At 50.9% G+C, this 13,928-nt stretch overlaps 1 protein-coding gene across 1 annotated transcript in view; it reads right to left on the bottom strand.

The window, feature by feature from the left end:
- The window catches only part of PGM1 (phosphoglucomutase 1), a 60,137-nt gene extending 46,467 nt beyond the window's left edge, over positions 1–13,670 (bottom strand). Inside the window, exon 1 of the mRNA XM_046645591.1 lies at positions 13,250–13,670. Within this exon, the coding sequence (XP_046501547.1) occupies positions 13,250–13,495 (246 nt within the window). The 5' untranslated portion in view covers positions 13,496–13,670. The remainder of the gene's footprint in view (positions 1–13,249) is intronic.
- Positions 13,671–13,928: the final 258 nt, after the last annotated feature.

The following is a 13,928-nucleotide window of genomic DNA, read 5'->3' as shown; positions in this document are numbered from 1 at the left end:
GAGCATGAGCACCCTGAGAACAAAGGCTTGCTCTTCTTCATCTTTGTGCCGCCCCACCTCCCATAGGGCCCGGCACATGGAGAGTGCTCAACCATGCTCATGGACGAACAAATCCACGCAGGCAGGAGGCGCACAGCCAGGCCAGCAGGCATTTCCTGCAGCTTCCCATCTGCAGCATAACGCTGGCCTGGGCCCAGGAACCATTCCACAGACCCATCCTAAGACATCCGTCTCAACTGCCAGCTCAACTCCAATGAGGTGACAGCCCCAAACTGACGGGCCTGTGACTAGGACAGCAACTGTGAGCCTCTGCACCGCAAACCAAATTCAAGGGGTAATGTGTGGACAGAGAGAAGACAGGACGTCCAGGTGGGCGGCAGGGGGAGTCGTGGCAGACACAGAAGACACCCCCCTCTACACTCCAACGGCCTCAGCGTTTGGAATCATCATAATGGTTAGAATCATCAGAATCTTCTGTTCACTAAACACCACGTCAGGCACTATGATAACAGCCTGATGCATTTTACTTCATCCTCACATGTCTCTTTGAAGGCAGATATTGCTGTTATTACTCTTTTTACACTAAATCTACACATGGGGACTGGCCATGGTGAACCGTGGGAGAAGTGTTTTTCTCCTGGATTTGACCACAGAGGGCCTGGCGCCATCTGTGGGGCCCGGGGAGGCAGTCTGCCTTCTGCAACAGGTGCCAACCTCATTCCCGATCCACCTCAGTGGATCCTGCGCTCGTCTCCCTTTTCCTCATTTTTAGATGGATTTCTCCACAGAGTGCGTTTCTCAAAGGCCCTGTGGAGGCAGTGATAACATGGTTTTATTATTAACATGAAAGCTCTTTCCCCACCCCACCCCACTACGCCATCCCAGCTCCATCTCCTGGCCTCTCTGCACCCACGGGACCATCTCCCAGTCAGGTGGGCACAGGTGAACACCTAGGTTCTCGTTTCTGTGGCCAAGGGCTGACAGGACTATCACCCTGGGTCAGGGCCATCTTGTCTGCTTGTGTTTTAACAAACCTTCCCATTGTGTACAGTTTCCAAATGCTAACCAAAGCACGTTCAGATGTTGACCAGAATGGAGGAGAACCGTATCCCCAGGCCGCCCCGCAGACTGCAGAAGGCAGGCAGAAGGCCAGAGTGCCCCTCAGCACAACCGTCTCCTAAGACCCTCTCAACAGGGCAGTGTGCTTCGACAGTACAAATACGGTAACATGCTAAACAGCTATGCCAGAGGACTTTCATCTAAATTAATGTCATCTCCTTCAGAACAATCACCTCGGGAACGAACATATTTATTCAAACAATGCTGACACCGCACTCACATTTCTGGAACTCTTTTTCGGGCAACTGTCTTTACAGTCTGTGGGACTTTCTTTGAAAGTCTTCAGTCATAACAAATTTCATCCTTGGAGAATGGATTTGAACTTTGGAAAGAGACAAAAATTGGTCGGAGCCACGTCTCATGAATAAAGTGGGTGATCAAATCTTGTTACATCATTTTAGGTGAAAAATGAGGCATGACTATAAAATAATGTGACTGGTTTTCCTAGGTGACCCATAAGCCGACTGGCTGAAAAATAGTTCCTGTAGAGGAGTTCCCAAATGCTCTGAGCACTAGACGCATCACTGGCATAAGCGTGCGGGTCCCAGAGTGGCGATCTGGCAGCGTACAATACTAATTTGGATATATAAGTTCAAATATGTTTGTAAAAAAAGAAATCTGATTGCTTACACTCATGGAAATGAAGAAGATATTCTCCTGGAGAAATTTCTCCTCCTTTTTTTGACAACCTGGTCTGCTTTGGACAGGGAGTCTGCAGAGAAAAACAGACTTGTCGCCTGCAGAAAGGCTTCGCTGGACACAGCACCCTCCTAGAGACACCCACCGCCCCCAGGCTGGGGCAGGTGCCCCTGCCCTGAGCGCCCAGAGCCATCTCTTTTCCTTGGGTACCAGCTCTTACAGTACCTAGAGATGACGGTCTTTTTTTTGTGTCAGTCTTCCCCTATTCAGCTTGAGGCTTCTTGAGATTGGGGACATCTTCAACTCTGTGTCTCCAGTGCTGGGGACAGTGCGCACGGGAGAATGGGACACCAACTCCTGTCTTGACTCAAAGGCTTTGCCTCTGCTTCTCATGCTCCTGGGCCTCCCTAGTTACTTCTGCCTGGCAACCAGAACTGGCCATTCAGTCTGTGTAAAACCCACCCACACAATTTTATAGAGACCTAAGGTAGACTAGTGGTTGCTTGGGGCCAAAGGCAGAGGGGAGCAAGAGGGATTGACTGCTAATGCATGGGGCTTCTTCTACGGTCATAGAAATATTCTAAAATTGTTGTGGTGATGGTTGTACAACTCTGTAAATACACAAAAAAATATTGACTGGTACACTTTAAGTGGATGAATTGTGTGGTATGTCAATTATATCTCAGTAAAGCAGTTTCATTTAAAAAGTCCTCCAAAATGGGAAGGTTTTTGCCTTGGTTCCTTTCTAAGATGGCGGTTGGAATAAACGATAGTCAAGGTCTCTTTCGAAAATCTATTTACCTATATAAAATTAAGTTTCTGTCTTCCCTCTGTGACTCTACCACTTGAAAATGACTGAGTGGTCTTCCCTCAATCTGAAAACCATGTTTGGGACAGTGAGGTCTGTTGGGTGCTCCCCAACATCAGTTCTCCCTTTCATTTAGCTTGACACCCCCAACATTTAGCCTTGACACATAGCACCCAGAATAACACTGATATTTCCCAGACTCCCTTGCTGCCAGAGGAGGCCTCAGACTAAGTTTTGGCCAAGGGACACGAGTGGAGCTGATCATGCGCAATCTCTGAGAAAGGCGTGCCTTCCTTCCTCTTCCTCTTGGCTGGAACAACCATATCACCTGGCTAGGGAAGGCTGAGAACCAAAGAGACATGTGGGTCCCCTTACACAATGCAGCGACCTCACCAGCCCTGGACTGCCCACACCCAGCCTATTGCACAGAGGGTTCTATTACTGTGAGCTTTTATTTTAAGTAACTTATCTTGGAAATCTGTTACAGCAGCCAAATGCACCTTTTTTTGATGAGGAAGATTAGCCCTGAGCTAACATCTGTTGCCAATCTTCCTCTTTTTGCTTGAGGAAGATTGTCGCTGAACTGACACCTGTGCCCATCTTCCTCCGTTTTATGTAAGATCCCACCACAGTGTGGCCTGATGAGCAGCGCCAGGTCCACACCTGGGATCCGAACCAGCGAACCCCAGGCCACAGAAGCGGAGCACGCAAACTTAACAACTACACCACTGGGCTAGCCCCTCTACCTTTTAACTAATAATAAAACTTGGTATTCTGTACCAAAACAGAATCTAAAATATGTGGCATTGGCACACTTTTTATGCCATAGCAAAACTGTTACCACTGCAACCTGAGAAGCCAGACCACTGGCCAATCAAACCTGTAGCTCCAGGCAAATGATCGGGAGAATTCAGAATAGGAGTGTTTGTTGGCTGCTTCTTGCCACAATACAGAGAGGAGCTCAGGCAAGGACTGGCCAGTCTGCAGACAGAAATGGAGGTTACAGAGAAGAGAAGACGAGAAGTTGTCTTTGACTGTGGCCTGCAACCTATGTTGCCCATGCCCAGTAGCGTGCAGCACTGCAGAGGGGAGATGACCACTATTTACGCACCCCAGCCAAAGCGGCCATGCATGAAGCAGCAGGTGTAGCAGAAAAGCCTCTGGCCTCACATCCTTCCCAGGATTCCCTGCCAGACAGTGGGATCTAGCCCACCCACAAAGATCCAGGTAAGGATACTGCCTTCTCACCCAGCCCATCCTTTCCTACTGTCTCAGGGCAGCCATCCGGGGTGGAGAAACCAGGGGAGGGACAGAGCATGGAGGCCAGAGAATCACAGCTGAAGGCTTCAGGCTTCAAAACTGTCTAAATGAGGACTTTGACCCTGGTTGTCAGTACCTGGAACTGATCAGAACAGGCCAGAAGCCTAATGAGCTTCTGAAATAACTATGTAGTAACAGAAACCACAAACTTGGTCTGCAAAAGCAACCCCTGGCCTCCACCTCCCAACTTTCACCGGCAGGAAGCACGATGCGGAAGCTGTTCAGCGCCCAAAAGGGCTCTCAGGACCTCCTCCCCAGGGTCCAGCACTGAGCGAGCAAGAGGATGGAAAACAAGAGAGCTCCTCCACAGGGCAGAACCAGGGCGCCCTGTGGACCTGGTCCACTGCCAGGGCAGGGAGTCCGCATTCCCCGCCAGCAGCAGAGTGTGAACACAATGGCTGGTGACCACTCTGCTTGTATAACAATGTAACTATGCATATTTATTGGAAGGAATCTGAGGTGCCTCCCCTGGGGAGGAGTGATGTGTTTCAATGGGTGGGAAGAGGAGTGGGCACGGTCATCTGCGTGGCCAAAAAGGTGGCCCACGGCAGAGATTTCTAGTCGCCCTCCCTTTCTTAAGATAGCAGAACCACCCATTTTTAGCTGGGCACATGCCCCCCAATATAAACTCTGCATTTTTCAGCCCTTCTTGCAAGTTAAGTCTGGCCTGCATGGAAGATCTAATCAATGGATTGTGAGCAAGAGTGAGGCATGCTCTTTCCACATTGTGGAAAGGGCACTTTGCTCCATCTTTTTCCCACGCCCCCTCGCTGAAATGCGGATGTAGTGGGGGGAGCTATCTGCGACCAGGTGGGCAAGGGCAACACCTTCAAGATGGTGGGGCCACAAGATTGAAGGAGGTGGGGTCCCAACACCATGGATCTCCACACTAGTCCTGGCCTGCTCACACCCAGACTATTCCAGGAGAGAGGGAAAAACTTCTATCTCGTCTAATCCGCCATGCTTTTCAGTCTCTGTTACCACCCTGAACCTATGTATTTGTGTAAATTATTCGACTTAAAATATAGGCTACATGGTGTACATCAAATTCACTTTGGGAGGTCCCTTAAAATGTCATCTTCCAGGGCAGCCGAAACTGAGCTACAGTGGGAGTCCAGGCCTTGAGAGGGAACTCTAACAGATTCCACACTCAAGCCAAGCAGAAAGGCACAGGGCTCAACACTCCAGATCGCATGTGCTGAATCAGGACTGCTGTGGTTCGCACATGTGCAACTCCGAGTGGCAGCAGGAATTTGCAGTGTAGTCACAGCACACAAGTATTTATCTTGCACAAGTTTATATATAACTGACAGGGGGAGCAGAGGGAAGTGAGATTTAAATAGCATGGGCAGTTCTGCCCTCATTTCACTCAGCGACCATATGCCCTCAGTCAATCTTAGTCCCCACACGCCTCTGAAGCTGTGAGCATCTTGCTGTGCCAAGTGTTATTCTGGTGTTTAAAGACATACATATCATGTTACACATTTTGACAATCTGGTACTTTCCTAAGAGATTTTAAGGTTGGTTTTGACTATACTAAAGTTTCACCTTCCACCCTAACCCGAGAACCCATCCCAGTGGTAAAATGTGACTTCCGGGTGCTAATAGGATGACACTTAATGACTTGTCCCCATTGAACCAAGGGAGGCCAGCTGGTCCTAGAATTATATTCTACCGGTCCCGTTTTCATTTTTTCCATGAATCACCAAAGGAAGAAAAACAGTCATGCCTTGATGTGGAATTTGCCTCTTCCTTTACACTGTGATCCCTAACCTGGTTTCGATTCAATCTAATAGCGAGAAAAGTGGCTTCCATCCAAGCAGATGGTCTGCACGCTTCTCCACTCCAAACGCTCAGTTCCTGCTTAAAGCTTCACCTGGCCGGCAGTGTCCTCAGCCACTCCCCGTGGGAACCCGGAATCTGGAGCACGGTCCCGGGGGGCCTGCCTTGTTTTCCACTGTAATATCTCTTACGATCTAGGCGCAAAGGAGGCAGTTTCCAGTCTCTTTTCCTGACACTGTGATCATGGGTCTGGGACTCCTGAAATGTCTGCTGTAGAGAGGAAATGAAGCAAAGCATCTCGCAAAATAGAAAACACGAGGTGTGCCTTTAGTGGGCTTGCTTCTTGTAGAATATGAAACAGAAATACAGAGTTGGGCGTCTCCAGCCCACCTCTGCAACCTGCTATGCTCTCTCACATCTGGTTCCACCTGGAAAATTCTTCTCTCCTCCTCCCCTTCAGGTCTGGGTATGTGTCACTTCCCTGCTCCCTGTCCCGGAATCAGGTGCACCTCTGGTCTGCTCTCCCCATCACAGCTCTGACTGCATCTGGCAGCAGTTGCTGGTGTGCTTGTCTGCGGCCACCTGCCTCCAACACAAATCTTCTCGACTGTGAGTCCCAAGTGGGTGACAACTGGGCTTGTCTTCTGCTCTGCTTTATCCCAGGAGACAGTCAGTTTAACTGACAGGTTTCATCCTGAGGTCCCCGCCAGTGCCACACTGGGTGGTTTGGCCCCAAAACGGCTACTCCCCACGCTGACTAAGCTCACTGGACTCACACAGGTATTAGCCCTTTCAACTCACTCTCCAGCAACAGAGGTGTTTGTAAGCATACTGGAGTTCAACCCGGGATGGTATAAACTGGATTTCCCAAAATCGTTCTTGCAAACTCACAGGACTTCATTTGTATACTAAAAGCTCTGAAAAGTCCTACCTAACACTGCCCTATCCAGTTTTCCCAAACTTTTAACCAGGATATTATACAATCCCCTGAACGACTTGCTTTGGGGTAAAATTATTTATGGAAAAGACCAACTGGATGAAATATCAGAAGACCAGAGTCCTGGTTCCAACTCCATCATTCACTAGCAGGTTGGACAAGTCAGCCCATCTTCTGTGCACCACCTGTCTGTCACATTTCATCTTTTCAGAAACGCTTTCAGGTACTCATGAAGATGACAAAGGAGAGAAAATGTTTCCACTATGAAAACATAATGTTCGAGGTGTCCGGCTTCATGATCAAATCTTTACTGGCATGACTTGATCGGCAGTCCCCACTGTGTTTATCCGGGGCTTGACTCACCTTTTCCATCGTACACCTCAGGGACTCAGCTGCGTGGGGACTGGGAGAAGCGCTGGGAAGGGGGACCTCCAACAGCTGAAGTTACACACACACACACAGAGTTGATATCTGCATGCCCCACGGCTAAGGCACACTCTTTTTACCCTTCCCAAACAACTTTCGGGGCTGCCCCTTTGAGATCTGCCCCCTTTGAGGATGTCAGGTGAGAAACGTCCTCCGAATGCTCCCAGCTGAAGCCCTTGCTGAGCCTCGATTACTCAACACGCTCAGCAGCCATTTTTAAAAGGTGGTTCCCAACACTGAGCACAGCTCCACGGGCAACAGAATGACAGGGTAGGTCTGCGTGGACCTCGGGGGAATTTAGGGGAGGAAGTTCAAACTTTCCTGCCTAACTTTCTCAGAGGTGTAGCCCACACAAATCACTCTCCTGAAAGCTCTTCTACAGTCAGAAGGGGTCCTGAATACGCCACTGTGGCATCCAAATGATTCTGAGCTGAAGGCATTTGAGAACAGGCATTTCTCTGCACTCCTTTATCTGCCTGGAAGCAGAACCTCCCCACCTGTCACAAAGCCGTTCCCCAGGAGAGTCCTCAAACAGGGAGATGGACTCAGCACCAGAGCTGAAGCCTCATCGCAGAACTAGCCCGTCTCCCGCAGCCCTTCTCTGGGGCCTCGTTTATCTTCCCTAAGAGTCACTTCCTTCTCCATAAACGCCCTTCTCTCCCTCCCCTTCCCCTATTAAGATGGTATATAAACCCCAAATTCTAATTGGCTCTGAGTCTCACTTTTCGGTGAACTTCCACAAACATTGTAAATACATGAATAAACTCTATGTATACCGGGACCCTTTGTACAGCGAAAATGTGTCCCTTTGTTTATTTGGAACACAATTACACAATGTGAAACGATTCAAGTGTTTCAGCCCTTACATTTAACTCCTCCTCTGCTGGGAGTCTTCTCACGAGACGCCCGCACGGCTCCCCCCTCCACTCCACTCGGGTCTCTGCTCACAGAGGTTTCTCAGAGGCTTTCTCGATCGCACACTGGACAGGGCAGCCCGCCCTCCCACACTCGCTCCCTTTACCATGTCCTACTTTCCTCGGAGCATTGATCTGACATCTCTCTCTCCCTGCCTAGGACCCTGCAGCCCCGGGACAGCAGCAGCTTTGTTCAGGTCACTGCTGTATCCGTGGGCCCAAAACTCGGCCTGGCACACAGCAGGCGCTGGATAGGTATATTTACTGACTTGATGAGTCACTCTTCCCTACCGAATCCTAATTACCCAAAGAAGCTTTACTGTGAAAGGGGAGAACGTTTTTCTTTTAGTCTTTACTGTTCCCTGGGCATTAGATTTGGGTCAGAAAGAGAGAGAAAAGAAAAAAAGATTTTTTAGCAAGAGTATGTGAAGCCAAGAAAGAGAAGCTCCCAAACAATTTGATCTGAATATTTTATACAGCAAAGATGGTTGAGCGGCTAAGTGCCCGGCTCTAAGCAGCAGCCCTGCCCGTTCCTCCACCTTACCTTTCTGCTGCTCCCCCTCCTGTTAGGCGGCCCCCTCTTCTGTTTGCATACTATCCACTCTTCAAGACACAATTCAAGTTCTGCCTCTTCCTTCTCCAATCCAGAACGTTCTCTCCCTTATCTGAACTGAGCACCTTCTCTAATTCTGTTCTTTGCATGTGTATTTCTTGTGTCTTATCTCCCCCAAAAGATTGCACACTCCTGGATGGAAAAGGACAATAGCTTATTCATCCTATTATTTAATGCCAGTCAAAATCAGAAAGTGTAAACTGGGCAGAACCATCAGTCATAAGCCCATCATAATTAAAGGACTTTTATTTTAATATGGGACTTATAGCATATTAAAAAGTGATCCAAAGATGCTTTCCTGCCAAGTCGTCTCTCCCCCAAGGATATCAGGAAGGGTAGCAAGGTGCTCCACCTAACAGCAAGTACCTCCGAGTCCCAAGCATTCCCCTCCTGCCCTGTATTCTTCCATTTCCTTCTCAGAACTACATCCAGAAAGAGCTCCCTTCACCTGTGTTTACAGCTGGACCTCATGGAAGTTCAGAAAAGACTGACCCATCCCAAGCGGGAGATAGTGGAGTCCCCCCACTGAAGCCCCACTGTGTGGTCTGAGAACTTGAGACCCTCAACCTCACGTCATAGATTTGACGCCCATGTTGGCGGGAGCAGCACCTGACACTGAAAGGTGGTCATCTGTTCAGTGCAGGGGTTCTGAACTCGGATCCTTAGATGCCCCCACCCCGAAGAGGTCCATAGGTAGAATTTAATGGGGTCCATGAATTTGAATGGCAAAACAAACACAAATCTTTATTTTCACTAACCTCTAAATGAAATTTAGCATTTCCTTCAATTATGAATGTTGGCAACAAACCACAGAATCATTATTATTATTGTTACCACTTCTAGGGCGATTGGGCATATGTACGTGGAAAAGCATTGTAATTAGTCTTTGGGTGTTGAACATGATGTAATCTACATGAAATTGAAATATAACGATGTACACCTTAAATTTATATAATGTTATAAACCAAGGTTACCACAATAAAAAAAAAAGCAACTATCTTGCTATATCACAAATTTGGTTAATATTTTGATAACCGTATTTCAATATAATTTTTATTTCCCTTGTAATCTTTTGTATTTTGTTTTACTTATTTAAAAATAAAATTATTCTGAGAGGAGGTCCACAGGTTTAACAAAGGAACCAATGACACAAGAACCCCTGTGAATTGATGAAAGAAAACCTGCTTATTCACAGGTTCCCATGAAGGCATTTATCTTTGCTGAAGATAACCTATCTTTCAAAATATCCAAACATTCATTTCCTTGTGAGTCTGAACTCTCTCCAATTCCTAAATTGGTCATTTGCAGATCATTGGGTCCCAAGACTGATTTTTAGAGACCAGGAGTGGTTTGAATCAAGCAGTGTGCACCGGGCGTCTCCTAGACTTTCCAGTAACTGGCCAATAAATCCCTTTTTCACTTGGGCTAATTGGAGTTAGGTTTCTGCCACTTACCCAACTGGGTTTAGACTAACAGGGAATCCCTCTGTACTGGTTAGGGCCATTGAGAGTCAGAGGAAGGCGGGAGACAATGCTGATGCCTATGGTGGGGGGGGGGGAGGTGCTAACATCTTCATCCATCCGGTTGGCTGTGATTAACTTGGTGTCCCCACATCAGCAGAACACTGATAACATAAAGCCGGGCCCCAGGCCCACCCTGAGCTTTCCCCACAAGTGTCACTCAAACAGCTTCCTGGTGACAAGGGGGTGCCAGGCAATTTTAAATGTTTCACTGAATCCTCACAAGAGCCTCTCTGGGCACATATTATCATTTCCAACTTTTACACACAAGGGGAAAAGGATCAGAAATTAAGTAACTTGCTCAAGCAGACCATCCCAACTCTGACTCACTCTTTCTGCCTAGAGTTTCTCCCCCAACGAGCCCACCTCAGGGCTCCAACTCCTTCCTTCCACCTCAGTCCAGCTACCACCCCTCGGTGAAGCCCCCCTCCCTCACCTTCCCCCCCCCAAGCACAGCCCGCAGGCTCTCGCCCCCTCCCTACCTGGCCCAGACCTCCACCCCAACACCTCACACACCGCCAGCCGGTTCTGTCGACCTCCCTTCTAGACTATGGATTTCCCGAGGGCAGGAAGACTGCGGATCCCAAGAACTTAGCACAATGTCCAACACGAAGTAAGCACAGAATAAATGTTTGATGAGGATCAATTTATTGGTCACCAACTCTACACAGGCTTTATGTGCTGAGATACACTTAATTTAAAGTGGATCCGTCACATGCACAATTCACAGTTGAGGGCAATGGAACAAGGATGCACTGAATGCTACATTGTCCTAGGGAGGCAGATACAGATAAACCACAAACCTGTCATAAAGAAGCTTACTGTCTAGTGGGGGAGTGTCCCGTGTCAACGGATCCTTTCTCTGGGGTTTGGTTCATCTATTCTAGAATTATCTGTGGAAAGAAGCACTTGGCAAGGGGAGGAGGGCGGCAGAGCGCGGTTGCTGGGGAAGCTTTCTGAAGACGCTATCTGTACTGAATCACACCAGAAGAGGAGTGGCATATTCAATTCCCCAGCACAGAGAGAGAGAAAAGGAGAAAACCAGAGAACAGCGAGCTGAGGACAGAAACCTAAGGAAAGCCAGGGTGTGGGGAGGACAAGCAGCCCATGGAGAACTCTCCAAAAGTGGGAGTAGAATCAGGAGACAGTGAGGAAGGCACGGGAACAAGAGCTTTACGGGAGTGCAAAATCAGCAGCGCCCAATGCAACAGGAAGGGCAAGGAAGACATGGCCTAAAGCGTCCCGTGGAGTTAGCAACCCGACAGTCAGCAGCAGCCTTGTCAGAGCAGAGCCAGTGGAGCGGTGGAGAAGGCAGGAGCCAGACGGCAGTGAGGGGAGAGTGGACGGGCGTGAGGCATCAATGATGGTGAAGGCAGACAACTTTTATAAAGACGGGCTAAAAGGAGGGAAAGCAATCGGGCAGGAGCTAAGGAGGATGAGGTTTTAAGAACATATTTTCTTAGTCTTAACTAATTTTTTCCTTTCCACTGCACACTACTCCCAACGGACAATAGTCCATTTGGACTCCTAATAGTCCTACTACGCTGTAAGCTCCTTAAGGAGGAGTGTTGTGTCTGAATCACCTTTTAACTCCACACATTTCTCTGTACATGGTACAGGCTCACTGTTTGTCGAATGAATGAACGAATGAAATGCAAATTCAACACAGGTGCTAACAGGGAAATGAAGGCCTCTGCTGGGATACAGCTATTGTTAGCTCTTCTTTCCAGGGGATTTGTGGTTGTCTGAAAACTCAGGAGCGTGGAGACAACAAATCCAGACAATCTTCTCTCACTGATGCCTCTCACAAATGTTTAACCCGGGGCGGCAGATGCAGACTGGGCCCGCTTTAGATTTTAGAGAATACTGGAAAATACACGTTGAGATTTAAGGTCCCCTCGTTCCCAGAAGCTGTCCAAGTTCTTGCAATTGGCAGGTCTGTCCTGGATTCTCAGTGCTGCCACTGCAGTTCCCGTAAATTCTTTCACCTGCCTATGCTTCAGTTTTCTCGTTGGCATCTTGAAGCCGCCCGCCCGTAATAGCGCCTACCTCACAGGGCCACGGAGGACGGACAGACAGGCAAGCGACCGGGCAAAATGGCCCTCGATACGCTAATCAAGAAAGAGACGGTACTACTAATGAATAACAATATTCTTAAAGGGAGTGAGTCCCCAGAAGAGTTGGGTGTAAGTCAAATCTTATTTTAAACATAGACAACTTGGGGTGTTTTTGAAAAACTTGCTAGAAAATGTTTTACAGAAGTGAGTGAACAAACAGCCCCGACTTAGCTGTTTTATAAATCCGCATTGCTATGTACCAGCTTTGCTGAAAACCCCCCACGCGGGAGGACCTGCCCAACGCAGTGAGTGACGGCTCCCCGGCCGGGCCGGAACCGCGGCGTTGCGCTAATTTCCTGGCCTGCGGCGGCCGCTTGCATCAGGGCGCCCACGGGCACGCAGCCCGGCTCTCAGAATTCAGCGCCAGCCCCGCGTGGAACGCGTCCAGAAGCACCGCCGGGCAAAGACCAGCCTTCCCAAAAGCTGCGCCCCCGGCCACCAGGCCGCGCCAGGGCAGGAGCTCCGGCCCAGCGCAAACTGGCGGGGGGAGCGAGGCTGAGCCGCCGCCTGACCCCCCTGCAGGCCGCCCCCCTAGAGGTCTGACCCCCCGCGGCCCCAAAGCGTCGGCTCGGAGCCAGCGGGAGCGCCGGGCCCAGACGAGAACAGCAGGCAGCCGGGCGGGAGGCGCGGGGTTCCAGCGCGGCGGCGGCTGCGCTCTGCGCCGTAACCGTATCTCCCGCGGCCGGAAAGGTTAACGTAAATGTCAGAGGCCTCGGAAGGGGGGACAGGAGGAGGGGAGGGAGGCGAGGACGCGGGTGGAGCAGGAGGAGGAGAGAGAGGGAGGGGCAAGAGCGGAGGGTCGGGCCTTCCAAGGTCAGGCCCAGCTCGGCTGCCGGCGCCTCGCCGCGCCCGGGGGTCAGGAGCGCAGCCCTGGGGGGCCGGCCGCCCCCCCCCCCGCGCACGGCGACCCCGCGGGACCTCCGGGCGGGCGTCCGGGCCGGGCCTCCTTGGGCCGCGCGGGCGCCGGGGAGCGGGGCGGGGCCTGGCTGGGGAGCGGGGGCGCGCAGGGGGCGCGCGCGGCCCGGGCGCAGCGGCTCGGCCCGCGCGTGCTTACCCCGTTGGCGGCGGCGATGCGCACGATGAGCTGGATGGCCTCCTTCATGTAGAAGCGGCCGTCCCCGCCCACCACCAGCGTGGCCTCCTGCCGCTGCGCCGGCTCCACCGTGGAGAGGATACTCTGGATGAAGTTCTCCGCGTAGTGCGCGCTGCTCTGAAACACCTTCACGCGCTTCCGCAGCCCGCTCGTGCCCGGCTTCTGGTCCGGGTACGCCTGGGTCTTAACGGTCACGATCTTCACCATGGTGGCGACGCTTCCTGGGCCGGGGCGGACTCTGCTCGCCGGGGGCGGCCGGGGCTGTGGCTGCAGCGGCTCCGGGCGGGGGCAATGCCGGCTCTCCGGCCGCGCTCGGGCCTCCTCCTTAAAGGGACGGGGACAGGCCAGCCCACCTCCGGGCAGGTCCGGAGGGAGGGAACAGGCACGCGCCCACCTCCAGGCCTGCTGTGAAGTGGGTGGAGCCTCGGTGATTCACCTCCCCCTGTTAGCCAATCCAGTATGAAGTGAAATCCGCCGCTCCTCCCCAAATGGAAGGGCAGAGCTGCGGGTGGGACCCGGTCATGGGGCAGGGACTGGAGGCCGGGTGGGAAAAACACAGGGTATATCGGCTTCCTGTAAATGCCTTTCTGGAAACCTGAGGAGTAGAAGTGCCAGCCTTAGCTCGATTTTCTGACTCCTT

The sequence above is a fragment of the Equus quagga genome, chromosome 18 (genome assembly GCF_021613505.1).
Source record: "Equus quagga isolate Etosha38 chromosome 18, UCLA_HA_Equagga_1.0, whole genome shotgun sequence".
Lineage (NCBI taxonomy): Eukaryota > Metazoa > Chordata > Mammalia > Perissodactyla > Equidae > Equus > Equus quagga.
This window is presented reverse-complemented; position numbering and strand designations above follow the sequence as displayed.